Consider the following 23,824-nt stretch of genomic DNA (forward strand, 5'->3'; position numbering starts at 1 on the left):
CCCAAAAAAACTGAACACAAACCTTCCTCATGAAACTCCCTTCCCAATCTGCATGAAAATCGCCCCCAAGAAAAAATATTAACCTTAATGTAAAGGTTAAAGAGACAATGAGAAGAAATTATTAATGGGTAGGATGGCTTGAAACATGCCATCAACTAGCCATCTCCCCTCTCTCCCCCCCCCCATCTACCATCTCACCCCCCAATCATCATCATCCATTTCTTCCCCTCCCCATTGTCATTGTCAACCTCCTCCCTTTGTATCCATTTCATAATTACTCCCCCCAATTTATTAATTTAATAATTAAATATCTCCCTCTCATTAACACCCCCCATTATTAATTCTTATTGAAAAAACAAAACTTGCTTCTAACCTTCCAATGATCCATAGGTAGTGATCTCTTTGAGCATGACCTCAAACAAGAAGTTAAACATAAACTCGTAATGGTATAGGGCTCAGTGAAGATTGCCTACATGTTCAAGAGGTCCATACGTAGCACTAGAGGACCCCGAAATATCATATCTAGTCATACACACGATACAAAGATCGACCTCATAATGTCCTAAATACTCCCTTTCACTTAATGCAATATCGCATAAGAAAAAAACACATTTAAGAGGGGTCTATTTTGTCATCAAATGCATAGGGTTCATTAACCATTATCTCTAATATTTTAGATAACAATTCAACTTTTTAACAAATGCAAATGTACTATAACAATATTACAACATTAATAAAGAATGCAAGAAGTTAAGAGAGGGATGGAATTTCTAGAAGCACTTGCTATGGTCCATGAATTTCAATGTATCGTGAAGGATATTTCTTCATACAAAACATATATTTTTGCTAATATTTTCAAGTAAAATCAAATATCAAAGGTCTCAAATTGATTTTTGTTACAACAAGTCCCTCTTCTAATCTTGGTAGTATTTCACATTTCTTCCTATCAACATTGTGCGGGAAGTGGCTACATTATGACATGTCAAATTAAATGCGTCACAATCTCCTCCTCTAAAAACTGACAATATGTCATTGTACTGGTTAAGGTAGGAGTTTGATGGGGTTGTAACTTTGAATGAGGAAGTTATATTCTTTCCCATCTCTACACTATCTCTCTCTTTTTCTTGACTACACACTTCTAGGGGTTGAATAGGAATTGTAGACTTGTGGTTGGGGAGAGGGAGTAGGAAGGAACATAGAGAAGTTGGAGAGAAGGAAGCAAGGGAGAGAAGAAAAGAAGAGATAGAGCTCAATAGGAAATCCACCATTGTTTCTATTTGCCATCATCTACCTACGGTATCTACATGGAGGCACTACCTCAATTGGTAGACACTACCTCAACTTGTCTATTAAGCTTTAGATCCAAGTACTATTGCTCTCTCTCTCTCTCTCTCTCTCTCTCTCTCTCTCTCTCTCTCTCTCTCTCTCTCTCTCTCTCTCTCTCTCTCTCTCTCTCTCTCTCTCTCTCTCTCTCTCTCTCTCTCTCTCTCTCTCTCTCTCTCTCTCTCTCTCTCTCTCTCTCTCTCTTTGTAGATCCAAACAAGGCATGGTATTGTGGCATGTTTTGGGGAAGAGAGAGATAGGAGGTGTTTTTTCAGTAGAGAGATAGAGGGAGGGAGGAAAAGAGAGAAGGTATCTTATGAGATTTCCATTCCACTAGTAACTCCTCAATTGGTGAAGAGACTACATGTAATCCTGCCAAGTATAGAAGTGATGGTGCCTTGGAGCAACAACTTGCAAGTGGGTCTATGGAAGTTGATATGCTATCACGAGCAAACTAATTCTATGGAACTAATTTTTCTGGTGAAGGGATTCACAACATAATATGAGAGAGAGAGAGCATATGTTAACCATGGGCTTATTTGATCAAAAGGAGAGGAAGCTATGTAGCTAATGGAGGAAGAGGCTCAATTATTTTGGCCCAATTCGAATCTAGGATTAAGGTCTTAGACACATTTTTACCTATAACTTAATTTATTAGCATGAAGCTCATCTTTTGAACCTTAAGCATTATTAAGGTAATTCATAGAACATAAGGGTTGATAATTAAGCAAATGGGATAAGGGACAACTCTAACATCAAGTTGGCCAAATTTAAGTTCATCTTAAGAACATTGCTAAACCAATGGCATGAGAGTGCATTAAACCATTGATTTTGGTATTGGTTTTTATAAGCTGACAAAGTGAAAAAGATGGTGGATTAAGGGCTAACTGTAGCACAGAGTGAAAGGATTAAGTTGGTGGATTAAGGGCTAATCGTAGCACAAAGTTTTTCCAAATGTAGGATAGGAAAAAGAAATAGGTGGGGTTATTAAGTTCTAGGCCTAGCTTACGAAGGGATTATTACTATTTTTATGATTAACATGGTAACTAGATATTTGATAATGATGGAGGAGGTGAGAGGCCAAGGCAACTGGCAGCTGGGGGTGGAGAACTGGGGATTGTATTAATGCACACATCAGTGATGATTGATTTTTTTAAAGAAAGTCTTGAAATTTGAAAGATGCCTCAAGGGTATACCCAAGGTTTGAACTTACATACCTATGTACACAGCCACACACTCTAATCACTTGAGCTACAACCTTCTTGGCATGGTGACAAGTTTTCAAAACAAATGTCAGGCATAACAAATCAATTTGAACAAGTGGTTGATCTATTGGCTTATTAATCCTAATGGTTGTGATGATAAGGGCTATCAACACAAAGGGTGCATTATTGGATGATAGAGATGATAATGATGATTGTTGTGATGATGATGATCTTGAGAGCTATGCAATCTAGCTATGCCTTCAGAAGGTGAAGAGGAATTCTCTCCTAGGAAAATTAGCTACAATAATAGCTCCACTTGCACAAATTAGTTGTAACAACAGTAGGTGTGCTTTGCAGAAGGAGAAGAAGAAGGAGACGGTGATTAGGAATTGTGGTCTAGTTTCACTTTCTCTCTATCCCAAAAACAAGGCTTAGTGTCATGCCCTATTTTGGAGCACAGAGAGACAAGGGGAAAGGGAGGGGTTGATTTTACAAAATCTAAGATTGTACCTTTGAAATAATGTGATTTGCATTGGTTGCTTTGGTCAATTCTAGATTTGAAATTCTTTGTAGGCAACAATTGTGGAAGAAAATGAACCAACCCTATACCATACATGAGCAGAGGTTTTTCTAAAATTATTTTTTCATTTTTGCTATGAGTGAGCAATACATCATAAAACCATGAGTATAAAAACACTCACTCATATGACCAATCGTATAAGGCTTCTATCAGTGATGAGGGCATAGGCCATTGGTAGTTTTGTCAACAACTACCACCATGCATAGGCTTTTATCAATGATGAGGTAAGGGGCCATTAGAAGTTTTGTCAACAGTTGTAGTGCATTGGAAACTAATGAAAGGAATAGAACACTATAGAGATGACTTTACAGTTTGTCTTAGAATGTTGCTTGGATGTAGCAATATGGGGTGTTTAAAAACTAACATGTGCATTTTCATCACAAGCATATGTAGAGTAATTGATGAAATAAATAGTTATGTCTAGATAAGAGCAAGATCATAGACATACACTAGGCAAGCAACATAGAATTTCTTAGTGGTTGGGCCAAAGAAAAGAGTGATGAAATTATGTCAATATGATACTTGGACTTGTTCATCTCATGCACAATCTCATTGCTAGGATTGCAAATATAGGCTCCTTTTGCCATAACTTGCTAGATTTGTTTTGTTCACTTGAAAACATCACTCAAAGAATACTTTAGGAACTCTACCTAAGAAACGTAAACCATATATATCAATTTTTGTCTCCTAAGTGCTCCTTAGCTTGTGTATGTCTTCCTAAAGGAAACAATTCAACTTTTGCATCACTAGTTAAAGAAGTAGATGGACCAAGGAAATCCAATGCAATATGTGCATCTGGTAATGTATATTTGAATTATAATGATGTTTAAATGGCATACCCAATATGATATCTAAATAGTGTGGAGGTGCAACTAAAAAGCCTCACTTTTTCCTATGTGGTCTCATAGTGATTTTTATCCCTTTGATTTTTGTTGTGCCATTATGTCTAATCTCTTGAGACACAAATTTGACTTTTTATAATGATAGAGTGGTCTCTAGTTGCAACATCTTAATGAGTTTATTTGGGAAAAGTTCATTCAAACTACCACCATCATGTAGTATCGTATTTTTAAAACCTTTAATAAGACATTTCATATAAAGTAAAGTATTTACAAAAATAGATTTACCTAATGATTTTTCCTTTGTTAGCTACCTCTTGTTATAGAGAACAATTAGGTGCAAAGCCTCCCAACTCCTCAATGTTGTGAAGCTAAGTCATGATAGTCTTTTTGCCCTCAATTTGACATGGCAATTTGACACGCAATTCGGCATGCCTAAGTTTGCCATATTGATACCAAATGGTTTGCATTATTTTACATTGTGCACTGATGTTGGTAGCTTGAGGCCTTTCTTTAGCTTCCACATGTTTTTTCTCAAATCCATTTTTAGGTAGGAAATTGGGCACATGTGAATTTATAAAAGTGCTAATGTGGAAATAATTATAAGGTTTGTTTAGATTACAATTGCTACTACTTATAGTGTGGTATTGTTAACCTTGATTGCTTGATTTTTGATTTTGGAGTGCTTGTGCAATAGATTAGAATTCCTTTTCTACATCATTATGACATGATAGTGCTAGAGCATATTAAGTTTCCCTTGGGTGGATACATGGTTTAATCCCGTCTTAATATTTCCTTTGAAATGAATCTTCATGAACTTCTTCTAGAATTCTCAATAAAAAGGAAGTCTTAGCCAAAATCTCTCCCTATAAATGGTAATGATATCACCATCTTGCCACAAGAGAGGCTTGAAGAAAGGTTGGCCCAGTTGCACCTTGTATGTTGACATAATTGAAAGGGCAAGAAAGATCCTTTCATCTTCTCTTGGAATTCATCTGAAGTATTTGGAAAGTTGAAACTATGTTGAAGTATGTTCCACAAGCCAACACTTTTTCCATCATGTAGTTTGTTACAAACTTGATTTTATCATTGTCCAATAATGGTTTTTTAAAGAAGTGATCATCAAATAGCTCAACCAAGAGCAAAAAAGTTTCCCATCCTTTCTAGTTTCAACTTTAGTAAATTGAAAGGACTCACAGCTGATCTTTTGATCCATTTTTACTTGTTCCACGTCAAACACTCCTCAAAGTATGTGGATGATGCGATAATCTTCAACTTGGGATGATTAGAGTTGTTACTCACATTCTTGAGGTGCTCAAGTTACTTCACTCAAGTTATGTTGAATAGGCTCACTTTGTTATTGAATTTACTTTTTTGGAAAAGGAGATTCATTATTAAGGTTGTCAACATAGTTGGGATCTAAGATCTTGGAATTTCGTGTAGTGGACAAGGAGGGAAATAATTGATTTTTAACTTCTACTATTTTAGCTTTAAAATTCCCTAATTTTGACAACAAATCTTGAGTCCAAAATCTCAAAATTGCACAATTCTTAATAAACACAATGATTTTTTGTTATTTTTTTATATTTATTCTATGTTTTTGTTTGATATTTTTATTGAATGTATTTTAATTAAATTGGTTTATGGTGGCCAAGTGTGGCAAGGTTTGCCTGGATATGTGCATGGGTTTTTCCTTAGGTCTAAGAGGCTCTAGGGGTAGTATTGTGTTCTATTTTGTGCTATTCAGAAGTATGGGAGTGTCACAAATCCACAACTATTGAAGATTTGTGATTTATGTTGTGGTTGGTGAACCACAATGCCATTACTTTATGATTCACCAATTTTTTGGTACTCCTTTTTAGATGCTACATATAAGTGTACAATAGATGTAAGTGTAAGCTAGTCTAGACAAAGTCTAGTCTAGATGTTCTAGACAATGTTCCACAACGAGTAGAGGTAAACATGATAGAAAGAGGTGAAAATAGCTCTACTATGAGGAAAGAAAAGGTAGTTGAGAGCTCACAAAGCATTGACCAAGGAGTTCTCCAATCAGAGCTGGTAGTTGAAATATAAAATTTGTAGACTAAAATCACTAAATTAGAGAAGGTAAAAACTAAAGAAGAGGTCATAAATTCATGAGGTGACAAACATTGCCTTGACGTTGAGCAACATCTTGCCAAGTCCACCTTGAGCCCACAAGAGTGTAGCCTAAATTGAGTGCAAGAGGACATTTGAGTGCCTAAAGGGATAAAGTAGAAGCACTTCAAGAAAAATAGGAGCTCCAAACTAGGTTAGACGATACTTAGGAGGCCTATAGGAAATTTATGATTTTAAACCAATCATCAAATAGAGGACCTCCAAGTATAGTTAAGGGAACTTGACATGGTATTAGAGTCTAAAAATCGAGAAATAGAAATAGATTCAGAAGAGATAGCATGAGGTGTAAACCTAGATAGGAGACCTCCCTGTCCAATTAGAGTAAGAGAAGGCCAAAATAGCTCTATGTGAAAAAGAAATCCAATAGAATCAACAATCTTAGGAATAAATCAAAGTGGATTGTACCAATCTACAACAAACTATTGACGCAAGTTTGATTAGAGCCATCACCTAGACTAAAGATGAAGTGAGAAAAACCTATGGAGAGGTATTGAAAAAATTGAACCACAATGTGGCAACATCACTATACATAGAAATTTGGTTGAAGGTGCGTGCAGATGTTTATAAGTATGTAATCATACAATAGCATGAGCTCTATAGAAAGGCCACACAAATAGGTTTCTCCTCCAACAACAAATATGTAGCTGAGTTGAAGGTACAATTGAGCTTGGCTAATTCGGCTATTAACAATCTAAGTTTCAGCCAAGCACCTAATCTTTCAACCCTAACACCAATAAGAGTGACTCTTATATGTCATCCAAAGGGTGTAAGCTATGGAGATTAGGAGTTGGAAATTGTAGAATTTGGGAAACCAAAGTCCTCTGAGCCAAAACAATGGCCATAGACCTAGCGCATGCTAAGCATAGGCCTTGCACACACCTATACCTAGCACACACATGTCCCTAGCCTACACATACACCTATGCTTATGCCTACACATGCACATATACCTAGTCTATACATATGCCTATATCTAACTAGCCTATGCATGGCCTATTGTGTGTCTATATGTAGCTTATGCCATGCATAGGCTAGGCTAGGCTAAGTGTAGGTTAGGCTAGCCACCATAAGCATAGGCTAGGTGAAGGCCATGCATAGGGTAGCTATAGGGATAAAGCTAGGTGAAGACCATGCCTGTGTGTGGCAGCTTATGCCATGTATATATAGCCTATGTCATCTATAGGCTATGCTAGGCTAGTCATGGCATAGGCTAATGCAATCCTATGCCTAGCCTACACATATAAATATGCATTGCCTATGCATATCTAGCTCAGCCTATTGGCCTTGTCTTTGCATGGGTATGCCATGCCTATGTGTAGCCATATCTATGCATACATGTATCCATATACATATTTTTATGCCATGAGTATATATATGTGTATGAGTATGCCATGTATATGTGTACATATATGCCATGCCATGCATATTCATATGCATATTTTATGCATATACATATGTATTTCATGCTATGCATATACTTACGTATATGTCATGTCATGTGGATGCATAAATCATGCCATGCATATGTGTATGTGATGTCATGCATGCACATGTATATGCAGTTATCATGCCATGTCATGTGTATATTATATATATGTCATCCCATGTGCATACATATGTATATGTGTATGACATGCATACACCTATGCCGTTTAAGTATTAGACCACCAACATGTTACTATTGTCAAAATGTATCTTGATGTACATCACTAATCTTGATATGTATTGTTATGATTGTTAGAATATATCTTCATATACATCAATAATCCTAATATGTTCTATTTTTGTAGATATATATATTCATTGTGTTGGAAATTTTGATGTGATTAGGGTTGTCATCTTAGAATCATGATCGCGACATTGAAAGGGATAATGCAACATGTGATAAATTCACGACAAAGGTAGAGGTAGTTTTCAGGCATTCCTCTACCACAACAAAGCTATATGAGTATATGACTAGCCCTCAATCTTCCTAGTCGCATTCAACTACATAGTCCCCAAGTAGCCCTTCATCATCGTACACTCTTGCTAGAAGTGTTGCATCATCTCCATCAGTAGGTCATCCTATGAGAGTGGTAATAACTATGGATGCCACAGGCATAAGGAGAGAGGTTGAGGTAGAGGAGGATGTTTGGGAGCCTATTTTAGTAGTTGTAGCCCCTCTCCACTAACAATCCAATAGGATGAGTATAGACCAACAATAACATATAAGCAGAGACATGTATACTATATATTAACTAGAAAGGGCTACTCTTCCAAGATGTAGATGGAAAGGAGGCTATTAGCTATCTCCATAGTACCTATACAACTTTCATTTTTAGGGACTAGACTTTGCAAGACCCATTTTCTCCAGAATATAACCATCATTTTTGTGCACATGAGGTATCCTAATCCCTAGCATATGAGGTTCATAGACCACTGGGCATAAGAAACCACAAAAGTTTGCATAATAAGTAGGCCTTAACTAAATAGAGAGCTTGGAATCTTTACCTTCTTCTCCATGAAGGTTGCAAGTAGTACAAATTTGGGGGAAAACAAAAACAACGTAAAAGGTTGACAGGCCAATCTTGTGGCAGATGAACTTCTAACTTTGAATGACATTAAGGCTAGTCTTGGACCTCTTTGATGTAGGGAATATTGTCGTGCAATCCATCTTTGAATATTCTCTCAATTGAAAAGAGCTATTAATGTGAGAAGAGGGGTGTTTATACAAAGATAAGGCATGTTTCCACTAGTTTAAAGCTTCATTCACAATGTAGAAGATCTATCCATGGGGCAAAAGATTTTATGGATGGATGGGATGATGTATAATGAATGAGAAGCCTTAGATCAAAGAGATGGGCAGACCGATCAAGCTTGATCTTTGATATCAATGTTAACCTCTTTAACTATAGCTTAACCTGAATACATCAAAAGTTGAAAGAACTCACAACGAGCAAGAGACAAGAAGGCATGCATGTATGTGGTGAGATGTATTGCTTTTTTCTCAAAATAGTAGTATGTATTTATTTTAGGATTTTTTTTTCTTGGCTTGAATGCCTTGATTTCTCTTATCATTTGTAGAGCCTAAACCATGCTTCTAGTCTTCCAAAAATAATGGTATTGTCCAAAATGCATAATATAAAGATTACAAAATAATGAATAGTCACATGTATCCAAATAATAAGCATAATGGCAAATAATTATATACGTACCAATGGAGCCAAGAGAATAAACTATGCACCAAAGACACCACAATCGTAAAAATATAATCATTGCATCATTGCATCTACATTATTCTAGCTACTGATGTACTCTTCATAAACACAAAACACATTAAATCCTATCTATCTGCCTAGCACAATGTGACTAGTGTCATACACATAAATATGTAAAGACTCACTATCATGTAAAAAATAGAAAAATAATAATATAATCTAAAAACATAAATAATTAAATTTTAACTTATTTTCATAAAATTAATTCATATTAAATATTATGATATCATTAGGAAGAAGTCTACAATCAATTATAGTACATGCAAAAAATTGCCCTTACATCTAACCAAACATAAAAGAATTGATTCCTTCTCTACGGAGTATCCTCTCAAAACTTGAAAGAAACCTTTGGAGAACCTTTGCCACTAAAATTTGTAATAATACAAATTGCAATGAGATTGATAGGTCTCAATCGACCACCAAGTAAATTGATATTCATTGAGCATTTTCTCTATGAAAAGGGAGAAAAGACTAGAGGTAGAAATCATAATAACAAGAGTACATAGATTAATAGGTAGGGGCATGTAGGCCTTGTGAACCCTTTTTTGCTAGTTGCATATGATGCATGGTTGGCAAGCAAGAACTTCTATTTTTTCATAGCCATGGTAGCCATGGTATTGAGCACAACTTGAGCATTATATCTATTGTCATTTTGCATGATTCCCATAAGAGTCTAGCTCCATTCTCGGGTAAGTTACTCATGAATATATGTGTGCATCATGTGGGTTCAAAATAAGGAATTTTTAAATACCATTATTATACATTTTTTACATACAAAAGGGTGTAATATAAAGCGGTCATTTACAAATTGAATAGAAAAGGGTTATATTTTATTCATGAAAAATTCACAAATAACGATATTTATAAATAGGCCTTGAACGCACATGAGATGTAGAGGATATACATATATACATATAGTAACTTCCCCGAGGCTCCATTATCCCACTGGAAGGTTTGTAGACCTTACTCCTTTGTATGGTCAACATAGGAGTCTAGCTCTAGTACTCCATTAGTAGGTCTTTAGACCTTGGGAAGTTCAATGTCCATAGGCACCTATACCTTCCTAGGCACTTTCCATGTATGCACATGGAGGAGAGGCTTGGCTCATAGCAAAGGGCTTCTTACAATTTGCTAATTTAGACTCATAGATGTGGCGAGCTTACCAACTATGGTTCTATGAACATGTTCCACCTTGCAGACTCACTCTTAAGAAAGAAGTTATCATGTTATAAAGATGCTCTCCGTGCTTGCTAAGGGTCTATTTTAAAGCACTTGTGAAGTCGCTCAAAATAAAACTTAGTAACTTGTCATAGTATGCTTTCTTAGATAATTAAAATTCATAAGTGAGGCATTGGTAGAAATTCAATACATGGAAGCCTCAAATGACCAAACAATAGGTAGTTTTTTTTTATAAATACGAACTCAAACTAATGGAAAAAAGAAGTCCATATGTGTACCACCTTAGAGGCCCAAGTTTAGTAGCCATGTCCAATTGACATGGAAGAGAATGCTAACTTCAGTAAAGTATGGGAAGTGTTCCACTTGTGAATCTTGATTAGTACAATATGGCTTGCAAGTTAAAACGTCTATAGTCCAATCTATATCTCCTATGAGATACAATTCGCTTCCTTCCAAGTACTTATAATATCTATGTCTTATTGGTTGGAGACACCAACTAGAAAATTGAACTTGGGGATTGCATACTCCACAAACTCAATCAATGTTTTCACATTGAAGACTTCTAAAGATGGAAGATTCAATCACTCTAGAATAATACATATTAGCCACATAATGTATAATTTTTTTAATTCCTCCTTCAAAAGGTTTCATATTCAAAGATCCTTCGTACCTTTTGAAGCCAAGTATATACTTGTTGGAAATCAAGTGAAACATCAAGGCTTTCCTACTTTGTAAGTGTGTCATAGTGACATTTTGGTTAGAAGAGTGGTAATTATCTAAGTTTTTTTACTTTCTCTCATGCAAATGAAATAAGCATCCCATCAACCTATTGAATCCTCAGGCAATTTAGAAAATAATAGCTCATCTCCATCAACCTATTGAATCCTATAATGTGTCAATTAGGCAATTTAGAAAATAGTAGCTCGTTTTCACACAAACAAGAACTAAAAAATGGTTGATATGATTCTATTCCATGAGTTTTTGTTATTATCTTTAGTAATTATGGAGCATAGATGTGTAACCTAAGATGTGACCCAATATGCTTTTTTTGAATATTTGAAATGTCCAAAGTTGCTTTCATAACTAATTTATTCATATTTTAGAAGACTAGGTTATGCTCTATTCACTTGTAACTCTAGATTATTAGCAGGATACCACAAACAAATATTTACATTCGTAATGTTAAAGTACAATGTTGCATAAGTAAGTGTCTCTCTTCTTCTTGAATTAGAAAGGTCTAATCATCCTACGAAGGACTTCAACTAGAAATCATTGAAGGAGAAGTAACATATGAGAGAGAGAGAGGACACCATCAAAGGCACACCAATAAATCCTCAAATGGCTTAGATTTTGAGGCAAAATCAGGTTCTTTGACTTCGCAAGATGCATCAAACCATTCCCTAGATGTCTATGTATATAAATAGTGACCTATTAATGCAATTTCCAAGAATCATTGTGTTAACCAATGAACCTTGGCAAGGAAAGTCGAAGTTCTAGATCAATGATGGTGGGCTCATCCCCATTAAACAAATCATCCCTAGGGGTTCTCTTTATCATGCTGACCTTGAGTATACCATGGCATGATTTTTCACATGATTGTTCCTGTGCAAATATTAGACATTCACATCAGACATAACATACCTTATGAGGAGTCCACAAGTAATTCCAATGCACGTGTGTTTTGGTAAGGTGCCAACATCCTCTTGTATATACATGTGCATGTGACACATGTCAAAGGTTGAGGATCTAGGATCTAAACACACGCATACGATACAATATTGTAGACATGCAACATCATGAGTTAAGTAGACCTATACATGCATGGGTACATCGTGTCACACATGCATTTTGATTAAATTAAGCCAGATTTTAGCTGGCAACAGACCTTCTCTTCGCAAGTAGTAGGTTGTTGAATATCATGTTGTTTATGCTCCATGGTCAGATTAATGGTACAGGTCTCGTTGGAAATTGGAAGCCCAAGCTTCAAAAAACCATCACTGCAGCCTGCTTTCTTCCGGCAACAGCAAATGTCCGATCTCATGTGCTTGTTCTCGTAGAAGGAGCTCACTGTACTGCTGTGATCCGGTGAAGAATATTGGCCTAGGCTCAGCAAGCTCCCTTTATCTTCCCAATTGGCGGCCTTGCATGGTGCGATATTGTTGGAGCTGTTAACATTGTAAAAGAATCAGGCCTCCATATGTACTGCAGTGTCCATAAAACCATAGGGAACCTTTCTGAAACTAGTCCTTAAATTCAATGTTCAAACGACAGAGATCACAAAAACCTGGTGCTTCTTGGTGAAAATGGTTCTCGAGGGGCAATTAACAGATTTGAGCAACCTTCTTTACGAAGGGTTGTTTTAGCTTCTAACTGTTCTGAAGCTGCAGCATTCAGGTCCATGCTTCCAGCCCTCCAATATCTCTCAGCAGCAGCTTGTAGGCCTGGTACTGCAGATGGCCATGCAGAGCACATAATCTGTCATAACAGCAAGGGTTATAACATTTAGTACCGTTGAGCTCACAAAAAAAGGCATAGTAACAAACCTTGATACTATGTACAGTCATGACAAGCAGGTGAGGAAATTTTAGTCATGGACGCTAATTTGGTCAAGATACTTTATGTCACCCTTTATTGCATGTGGAGAGACGATATAAGATTAGAGTGACAGATGGAGTACCATTATAAGATTGCATGTGGAGAGACAATCTGATTAGAGTGACAGATGGACTAACATAAGATTCTCAATCCTTGTTCCCACCTGCTGGTCATGGGGACCTGAGTTTTGGAGAGAAGGAAGCTCCTTAAGTGTTGCACCAAGGCATGATGTTGGGGAATATAGCTGTCCCTGCAAGAAGTTCTTTAACTTATTAGTCTGCTCAATAAGGTGGAGTGGGATTGTCATTTCTCTAGGCAACTTTGAATTGGAGAAGCTGCATTAACACTCACATAGCTTACCTTAGCATTCAAAATGATCGACAAAGGACTAATTAGCTGGTCAGATCAACACAGTTGCTAGTACAAATTCTATATACTTTCTTATGGACAATAGATCATAATAGAGGCTGATCATAATGATCTGTGAATGGAGTAGTACCATGGAGGAAGGTGAGTCCTTTTGAAGAGCCTGGCATTTGTTATGAAGGTAAACCATTTTTTGCAGAGGGATCATGGAGAGCACTGCTGGTGGCCAAAGCCTGATTTCATTGGTTGCACCTGTATCTGTACAGGTTGTGGGCTTGCTTGACCATGAATGATCTGCTGTTGGGAGTGACCAAGATAAGCTAGGATTCAGGCCTAGCTCCTGCTGAACTCTTGTTGGACTAGGATCTTCAGCAAAGAAGGATGGGCTGGTAAATTGTTGCGGGAATCTTGTGGGTCCAGATATTAAAGAAGCTGGAAGCTTGATAATATTAGCCATGTGTTGTCGCTGCTGTGTCTGTGGTGGTTGTTGCTGCTGCTCCTGCTGCTTTGTCTGTTGTGGTTGTTGTTGTTGGAGTTGTGAGGGAGCTTGATGAGAGAATGAGATCGTGGAAGGAAGGGAAGAATTAGCACTGGTAGGGGGCCAGTCAGGAGTACACAATGGAGAAGGAACAAGGTGGTTGATCATACTTCCATCATGATTATGCGACGAAGGCAGTACAGCGTCAACTTGAAGAGGAGGAGAGATAATATCGTCTTGGAAATAAGTGGTGTTATGGAGATCAGAAGAGGTGGCACTGGTGTTAGTGGCGTCAATGCCATTGTTGGGAAAGAAGATATGCAAGCGGGGTACCACAAGGTGCTGTGATAGGGATTGATGAAGCTGCTGGTCATGCGGGATATTTGACTGCATTAATGAGAATTCTCCTTGCTGTAATTGATGATCTGGGTCTGGGAGCTGTAATTGCTGCTTAATGTGCCGGTAATATTGCTGCTGCTGCTGCTGCTGCTGCCGCCTAGTCATAGTACTGTGGAGCATGATCTTTTGCTGGCTAATAATTCGCTCTTCCTCCTGCAGCCTCATCCTCTCGAGCTGAGCTACACCTAGACCCCTCTGAGGGGGCCTCTTCCTGGAACCATTCAGGGATCCATATTTGCTGCCGCCTGTGCCTGTGGCAGTACTGCAGCATCTTCTGTTAAGCATGATCGGATTTGGTGCTGTTTGTTAGAGCTGCTGCAAGGCTAATTTAGTGACACAATCGAAGGGATTAATCAGCCAGTAATTACTTTTTATATGCCAAGTCAAAGGATAATCTCTCTCTCTCTCTCTCTCTCTCTCTCTCTCTCTCTCTCTCGTACGTTTTATAAGATGCCTTGTCCCCTTGAGCCTGGAACAAACTTAGTTGCTCCAATCTTGTTCATCCTGATGGGGCATTAAGAAAATCTGTAGGCAGTGAATGGTGGTCCATTCCATCGGCTATGCCATCGGAGGGGAAGGAGTGCAGATACGTGACAAGGGTGTTTTTCCCCGCCACGATCATCACATCCATGTAGGCGTATTCAGAGACATACTGTGGCCTCTCTCTCTCTCTCTCTCTCTCCGCCCGCCCAAAAACAAAGTATCGTATCATATTGTCGCAGTCCCTAGTCAGTGTTCCTTCATGGGCCCCTCTCTCTCTCTCTCTCTCTCTCGGGTACTAATGTTTTCAAACTACGCCTAAATAGCACCACAAACATCGCACATTAGGGAGGGGAGGGGAGGGGAGTTAAGTGGCAAGTCGTGGCCTAAATTTGCTGATTGTCTTTCCTATCTTATATCGCCTTGCAAAACCACCACTACTTTCAAAACCCATTTTACTCGGTCATCACCCATGATCATGATACGATACATTTCTTGATGTGCCTTTCATTTTTACTAATCCATCCCTTATATTGCGCATAGATTGGCCACTCTAGCATCCAATACACTAGGGCCATCCCTTATATTGTGCACAGATTAGCCACTCTAGCATCCAACACACTAGGGCCAATGACAAATTCAAAATTTATCTAACAACCAATCTCATATACACCTCATATAAATCATGCATTGAGCTCGTATGAGAAACAACCAATCTCTTATACACCTCATATAAATCATGCATTGAGCTCTTACTCATAGAGTGCCCATGGATCTAATGGTAACATCATTTTTTAGCTCTTACTCATATAATGCCCATAGATGATGAACATTCTACTGGTAACATCACTTTCTTTTTATCTTTTTAAGAAAGCATCTTAGTCGGAGTTGAACTCATAATCTCAATATCCCCTAATATTTAGCCCTATTGTATCACAATTGTGATAACTTCCTTCACATTAGTAGGAGTTTGAGGTCACTTTTTAGCCTTATAGTGTCTAAAGAGAAAGTAGTCTCGACACTAATGAGAAGAAGGCTTTTCTTCTGGATTTTTTTTTCAAAAATCATTTTGGTATTTTTGAAATTGTTAGTTTTATTGAAATGGGTGGAGTAATTGTCATTTTTCAATAGTAAAGTGGATTTGAAATCTTTGGGTGTTCATTTCCTCCTCTCTTCCCTCCTCTACATACCCTTTAGAGTTCCTCTTTATTTTCCCTCTACTCCACCATATGTTTCTACTCACTATCTTCCTATGCCAGCCATGAAAGTATCTTCTTGATTCAGAAGACCTTAGTGTTTCCATTAAGTCTATAGTCACTTACAATACACTCAATGAGTAAGATAGGTTGGTTTCCTTGACCATAGAATGGAAGTTAGATAATTATACAGTAAAGAAGCCGAAAGAGATTCTCGACAAGCAACCCTTTCTCATCATATTGGAAGAGAACAATAATGGATTTTAGGCTTAATGGCTCCAAGAAGATAATCATAAAAGTGCATGTGTAGCATGTTTCCATATATAAGAAGCTTCATCTTGAGACTAATGCCTCTAGTCTTCCTCTCCATTGATCCAACTATTAGTGCATTCTAATTTTGTCTACTTTCTGTTATGAATGAAGGCATGTGTTTCTAATTCATCATGCAGCGAATAAGTCCCTTTGGTGTTGATAGTCTTGTAAATATCAAGTGTTGAGGAGTGCCAGCTAGTGGAATATGGTGACAGATGTTCTAGATGCCATCCATACATCCATTGGTGAATAACTTTACAAAGGGAGAACCAAAAGGGCATTGGCTGAGATGGGTGTCTTCTTTTATGAAAAATTTTATATGATACCTTCATCTAGTTAGCAGTGAGGAACCTTGTCCAACATTTCCCTTCTAGATTTCAAAAGCAAAGAGTGGCCCCTTCTAAATTCATGAATCAGAGAAAGTTAGTGGTACAAAATTTTTCATGAGGTGCAAAAAGACTTAAAGACCAGAATTTAAAGTAAGCAAACTAAAATATATATTTTCATGCTAGCCATCTTTGTGGACTTCTTCTCCACCGTCCAAGTATGGACCTCAAGAACTATGATCCTAGTGAATTGTCCCAATGTAGATAGTATTCTAGACTTTGTGGATGCATGTTGGGAATGCAACTACATTATGTTGTTTGCAAGTATATGATTGCCACTCATTATGATATTTTTGTACAAAATATGACATCATGTTTGGAGAAAGTTGGTGCCACTAGACCATGACATGATGGAATTTTCTAAGGCTTAGGTAATGAAGACATCCAACTTCCTAATGCTTTTACATTTTATATCCATTATAAAAATGCACATCATTATTTGCATTGCTTATTTTGCATTGGTTCCACAAAATCAAAGGATTTGCATCACATTATCTCTAATTACTCTCCCTTGATATCTTCTAGGTTCCAATAAGAAAAGAAAAGAGCTTTACATGTGAAGAGATAACAAATAGCACTATGCATTTGCATTAGTTCGACTTATATAATTGTATGTGTAGAGGCCAATACACATACCTCTTCTACATAAGAAACATAAATGGGTCTTTTATACATAAGAAATATAGTTTTGTGAAGTAAATGAATCAATGAGTTTGACAATATACAAACCTTCCTTTTTTACACTTTTGTTTTCTCATATATTGTGTACAAAGTGAGGAGCCTTTACAAAATCACATAGTTTAAGGCCTTGAAGATGTGGGTTGAGAGCTTCATTAAGGGCATTGCCAACTATGTAGGTGATGGTGAGATTCAATAAAAGGTTGTGATTGGCGGCAAGGTTGGACAAGGAGTCACGATTGATGTAGCATCTCCTTCAAATCGTGCCACCATGTGTCTATGCGTTGGGATCCCTTCTCCACTACTTGTGACCCTCTCTCTATTTCTTGTAACCCACTCTCTACCACCCTCAATTGCAACCATTTTGCGACATCTGCATGATCGATGTTGAATTGCCATATGGCTTGAATCTACTCTCGTGCAACCTTTAGTTTCTCTTCTTTAGTCTCGCACCTCCTCTACTCTGTGTGTGTGTGTGTGTGTGTGTGTGTGTGTGTGTGTGTGTGTGTGTGTGTGTGTGTGTGTGTGTGTGTGTGTGTGTGTGTGTGTGTGTGTGTGTGTGTGTGTGTGTGTGTGTGTGTGTGTGTGTGTGTGTGTGTGTGTGTGTGTGTGTGTGTGTGTGTGTGTGTGTGTGTGTGTACATATATATATATGTATATATATATATATATACATATATATATATACATATCTACATATATATATATACATATATATATATATATATATATATATATATATACATATATATATATGTATACACACACACACACGCACACAGATGTATGTATGTATGTATGTATGTATGTATGTATGTATGTATGTATGTATGTATGTATGTATGTATGCATGCATGCATGCATGCATGCATGCATGCATGCATGCATGCATGCATGCATGTATGTATGTGTGTGTGTGTGTGTGTGTGTGTGTGTGTGTGTATGTATATATGTATATATAGTGTTTTCCCCTCTCATGAGAGATAAGGGATTTCAACCTTAGCTCATGAGTAAAAAGAAGGGATGGCAAAGATCTCTTGCATACGCAAGTCGTCTAAGATCTCCATGGGATTTAAAACTCTATTATAGTGGAGTTACAAGAGTGGAAATTTGTGGAAATCCTTGGACATGACCATTACCCTATGAGCATGGATAGTAAGAAAATATCCATATTCAAATTGTTTAACGAGGAAGTACTCAATAATCTCTTGAAGTATAAGGACTATTGAGACAATCTATTCCATATCTATGTCCCAACACTCACAGGTTTTTGAACCAATTGTTGGAAGGCCAAGCATGGCATTGTAGGCAACATATGGCATTGTATCATATGTAGTTTGCAAAGTACTATGTAGTGTGCATGATATCTTATTTGCATTGGGCAGAAGGAATGGCATGCCATGAGCCCTAAACCATGAACTAGAAAGAGTCACTACCAAGTAATAGAGGATGCTCCATGATACTAATGTTCTTAACATCCATTTGATACAAAACCCAACCTTTTGTTGTAGACACTACATGAAAAGTCTTACAATTTTGCCATCTTTGCCACTGGATAAAATGTCTCCTCATAGTCCCATAAATTTGTGCATAACCTTTGGCAACTAGTCTTGCTTTATACATGTTCACACTTCCATCTACATTATGTTTTACTTTATGAACCCACTTGCATCCTATAGCTTTCTTTCCCTCAAGCAATGGTACCAAATACCAAGTTGGATTTGTATCCAACGTAGCCATTTCTTCATCCATGGCTTTTTCCCAATGCACATGACCAATAGCTTCCTCAAAACAAGTGGGCTTGTATGACGCTTGTATGAACTGCTTGGTGGTGATCCTCAAAGACTACAAAAATTTTGAACTTTTTGGGGGGGAGAGGGTCACTAAGGGAAGGTCATCACCAAGTGATAGGGGTTGCTCTGTGGAGCTAGTGTAAATTTCTTAGTAGTGACCCTCAAAGACCCTAATAGTAGCAAGCCCTTCGTTAGAGGACACCACCAAGTAAAAGCAAGCCATTGGATATAAACTAGGACCAACAATTGGCAATGATCCCCAAGGTCACAACCTCATAAGGCACATGGACTTGCAATCATGGAGGCCCTGGAGAAAGGGGGAGGATACTAACGGAGGGTCACTACCAAGTAGTAGATGCTACACCATGACAATGACTTACCATGGTGGTGACCCTCAAAGACTATGACAATAGTGAGCCCTTCATGGAAGGACCACCACCAAGAAAAAGCAAGACATTGGTTAAAAATTGGAGCCAAAAATCGCTTGGGGATGAGCCCCAAGGTCATATTTTTGCAAGGTTTATGCAATGATAGTGATGGGCACTCCAAAGAGGGAGGGAGGGACTCTATTGCATCTTCTCTAGTTTGGCTCTCTAACTTCATCCTAGCTCCCTTGACATGGCAGATCAAGGAGCTCACCTAGCCATAGATGCTGCCTAACTTTTGTGCAAGGTGCCATGTGAAGACCTATTAGTAGTTCTAGGCTATTTCCAACTCCATGCACCATTAGCAAAACCACAAGAAAATAAGGTACAATGTTTTTTTTAATAAACCAAGTGAGTTGCAATTTTAGATATCTAGTTCTTTCAAGGAATTTATATAGTTTCCTAAAGGAACAATTGAGTTAATGGTAGTTTAGATTAGGCCCTCATGTGGCTCAATGGTGACCCTAATGTAGTGTGAACCCCAAAAAGGTAGGCCTTCATGTGGCTCGATGGTGACCCTAGTGTGGCCTAAACCCCGAAAGGGTGGGCTTCATTATTTTCTAATATACCTTCACTAAAATCAAGCAATAGTTTTTAAAAAATTCTTGTGTGGTTTGGTAATGAAATATTTAATGCATCCTTGCCAAGCAAGAGAGATCCCTTCTAGAAATGGAGAGCCCGTATATCACTCTCTAGTGACCTTAGTGTGGGGTGAACCCTAAATGGGTCACCACCAAGTGTGAGATGCCTCTCCTAGAAGTGCAAAGCCCTCATATTATTGGGTACTGACCCTTGTGTGGGGTCAAACCTAAATAGGACACTACTAAGTAAGAGACGCATCTCCTAGAAGTGGAGAGGCCTCATTTTGCTAGGTAGTGATGGTGTGGTGTAGACCATGAAAGAGAGCCCTCGTATTACTAGGTGGTGACCCTTGTGCGGTGGTGATGTTGGTGCAGTGCAAACCACGAAAGAGAGTCCTCATATTACTAGGTGGTAACCCTTGTTGGGGGTAAAGGCGCCTCCGCCTAGCCGCCCGTGTATTACTACACTTTACTACACTGAAGTACCCGCCACTACACACTGCAGGTGGCGGGCGTCCGTCACAATCACTTATTCTTTATTCTTTTAGTGACAGTTTGAATAAAGGAAGGCCTGGCCACACATTGTGGTTGTTGGAGTTCCCACTTTGAGTTTCACTCTCTCTCTTGCTCTTGCTCTCCATCCGCCATAGCTCTCACCGCCAAGCTTCTCCCTCCTGGGTTCCACTTCCCTTTCAAGTGGTATCAAAGCAAAGGCATTGGAGCTTGCCTGGCATTCTCTTCAGCCAGATTTGAAGAGCTTCAACCTGAGCTTCAATGGCAGCCATAACACCTTCATTTGCAGGTATGTTTTGATCTCCTACCTCCTCCCCGAGCTTCCGGACTTCCATTGGCACCTTCAAGGCTACATCGGAGCCCCCTCAACATTGCCAAGTGCTCCAGAGCACTGCTGAAGACTCCCCATCCCCCAAGAATAGTCAACACAAAATGCGGTGCATTTTTAGGGGCCTGGACTTATCTATTCCTGACATTTCCAACTTCTTCCCCAGCTTCCCGGCACTGTTGGCAACCTTCCCAATCATTGTTGGACTCCTCGACATTAGTTCTTGGCTTCAAGTGATCGATTCGAGTGCTTCCACCTTCATCCCTTTGTGTATACACAATCCTAGGACTATCAAAACAGGGCAGCACTTGACATTTATTGTTTGATGCTTCTCGACATTGCCCGTTTGATGCCCGATGATGCCCGAATGTTATGGGATGCTATGTCTATGCTTTGCGTCTGATTTGAAGCAGATTTGGGTACCCACCACTGAGCTTCATTTCATAGTAAATATGATGCTATACTACAGTGGGCTGAAGCTCATTTACTTGGTGTACGCATTGGTTCTTGGATACGGGGTACCCCGCTTATGGAGGTTTGAATGATCATACCGATGTATTTGGAGATTGTCAAATGCTTCTTTTTGGTTCTAGAATGCTTTTGAGCTTGGATTAGGCTCCACCTTGGTCGTCATTCACTGGCACTTGGCTTCAATTGGCATGCTTTGGACTGGTTTATGCCTATTGTCACTGCTTGACATTTAGGCTTCTTGCATTTATGCTTTGGTCAGATATGGATGCCACTTGGTTTGCCCATGCTTGACAGCCACTTGGAGCTTTGTCTTCAAATGTATTTGGGCATTTTGAATCTACTAGGGATTACATTTGGTTGTCAATTACATGCTCTTTGCATGCTTTCATGCTTATGCTTTACGGCTCTGAGATAGCTTGGGATTTATGCTCCAGATGTACCCTACTGGGATTTGGTATGTCTGATGCTATGTACTCAATGTATTTGAGTGTTGCTTGCTCTATTTGCATCTGACTTTACTTCTAATGGAAGCCTCTTGGTATATTCGGATGTACACATAGTCTTACTTACACTTGAGCTTGAGCTTATGGGACAGCTACATGCATTTGCTCTCTTGAGAGCTTTATGTTTGCAGTTAGTCTGTAGTGGGCTGATTTGATATGCCTATTGGGGCATGCACCTATCTTTGTCACAGGTTTGTCAGTTTTGTATGCATCTTGGATGGTTATGCATTGAGCTTCTTGCACTATCAGTTGTGCTTGTGCTTGGTCTCTTCTCTTACCCCGAGACCCATTACATGCATGACTTCTAGACCTATGAGATGTCTCTTGCCTGACAGTTTATTGGTTTGACAGTTCTTTGTACCTTCTTGCCTCTTGACACTCACTATTGGATGTATCTTGCTACTTGGTAGTTGCAGTGACATATGTATCAATGATTACTTCACTTTGGGACAGTTTTACATACTGCTGTCATTTATTCCAGCAAGCTGAAATCTACAGAATTTCAAGCACTTCTATGAGGGTAATGCTTACTGTTTGATGTTATCTTGGTCATATCTGGTGGACAGGTGGTTCTCTTGGTGATATCCACTCTTTCAGCTAGTTTTAGCAGTGGTTTTAGTGCATTTCCTGCTAATTACAGCAACCTACAAATTTATGCATTTTCTACTAATTACTGCAACCTACAATTTTTCTTTTTTTGCTTTGATTTGGGACAGTATGGCTGGTCATCTGAAAGACACAGCTGTCTTTAACATGGCCAAGTTAGATGGTACCAACTATGGGTATTGGAAGTCCCATATATGGTAGGTTTTGGTGCAAAAATTGCAGATTAAACCCTTGCGTTTCAAGGGTGTTAAACTCGAGGATATGGATGATGATGTTTGGATGGAAGTTGATGAGCTATACAAGTCTACTATTATTTTGTCACTCTCAAAAAAGGTCCATCATAATGTTGTTGAAGATGAGAATTAAAGTGCATGGGATTTATGGGAGAAGATTCAAGAGCTTTATGTGTAGCAAAGTCCTACGTCATAGATGTATTGGCTGAAGCAGTTAATGGACCTTCGCATGAAGGAGGGGACATCCCTATCGTCTCATTTCAGTCAGTTTCATGCTTTCATGAAGAATATGTTGTCACAGGGTATTGAGTTCGAAGACAACTTGCAACTGTTGTTTCTTCTTGGCACCTTGCCTGAATCATGGGATGTCTTCCGTACTGCCATATGCACGAACAAGCTTGATGGGCTGAAAATCAAAGATGTTGAGAGTGCTTTATTGACTGAGGAAATTAACAGGAGAAACAATGATGCTTCCCACTCTTCACATGCATTGGCCGTTAGAGGTGGCAGACATGGCAGGCATGATAATGATCATAAGGGCATGGACTCTCATAAGTCTAGGTCCAAGTCACGTGGTCACAGTAAGTCCCGTGGACGGAAGTCTGATCTTACCTGTCATTATTGTGGAAAAATAGAACATATTAGACCGCAGTGCCATAAGATGCACGATGATAAGCGCAAGGAAAAGGGAAAAGAGAAAGTGCAAGAAAAGTCTTCTGAGCGCAGTATTGAACCTGCAAAGTCCAGTGTCAAGATAGAAGAGGTTAATGTCATGCAAGCCACTGATTCAGATGAAGATTACATACTTGCAGCTTCTTCATGTGATGCCTTACAGGCTTTTGAGATACATTCTATGTATGCACGGTGCTGACTTTTAGATTCGAGTGTGTCATTTCATGTGACACCCTGTAGAGATTGGTTTTATACCTATCGTACCATCTCT

General features: G+C 38.5%; 1 protein-coding gene across 2 annotated transcripts; it reads right to left on the reverse strand.

Moving 5' to 3' along the window:
• Positions 1-9,829: 9,829 nt before the first annotated feature.
• Positions 9,830-15,053, reverse strand: LOC148012519 (uncharacterized). Of its 2 annotated transcripts, XM_087669617.1 has the most exons (6): positions 14,818-15,053; positions 13,634-14,700; positions 13,298-13,384; positions 12,824-13,014; positions 12,425-12,704; positions 9,830-12,141 (listed from the first exon to the last, which is right to left on the reverse strand). In XM_087669617.1, the coding sequence occupies exons 2-6, from the start codon at positions 14,660-14,662 to the stop codon at positions 11,998-12,000; spliced, it is 1,731 nt and encodes a 576-aa protein (XP_087525743.1). In that variant the 5' UTR covers positions 14,663-14,700; positions 14,818-15,053; the 3' UTR covers positions 9,830-11,997. The 2 variants fall into 2 exon arrangements, with proteins under 2 accessions (XP_087525743.1, XP_087525742.1); XM_087669616.1 differs by having other exon boundaries at positions 13,634-15,053.
• Positions 15,054-23,824: the final 8,771 nt, after the last annotated feature.

The sequence above is a fragment of the Lygodium microphyllum genome, chromosome 27 (assembly GCF_053477565.2).
Source record: "Lygodium microphyllum isolate KBCC chromosome 27, Lygodium_microphyllum_v1.1.10, whole genome shotgun sequence".
NCBI lineage: Eukaryota > Viridiplantae > Streptophyta > Polypodiopsida > Schizaeales > Lygodiaceae > Lygodium > Lygodium microphyllum.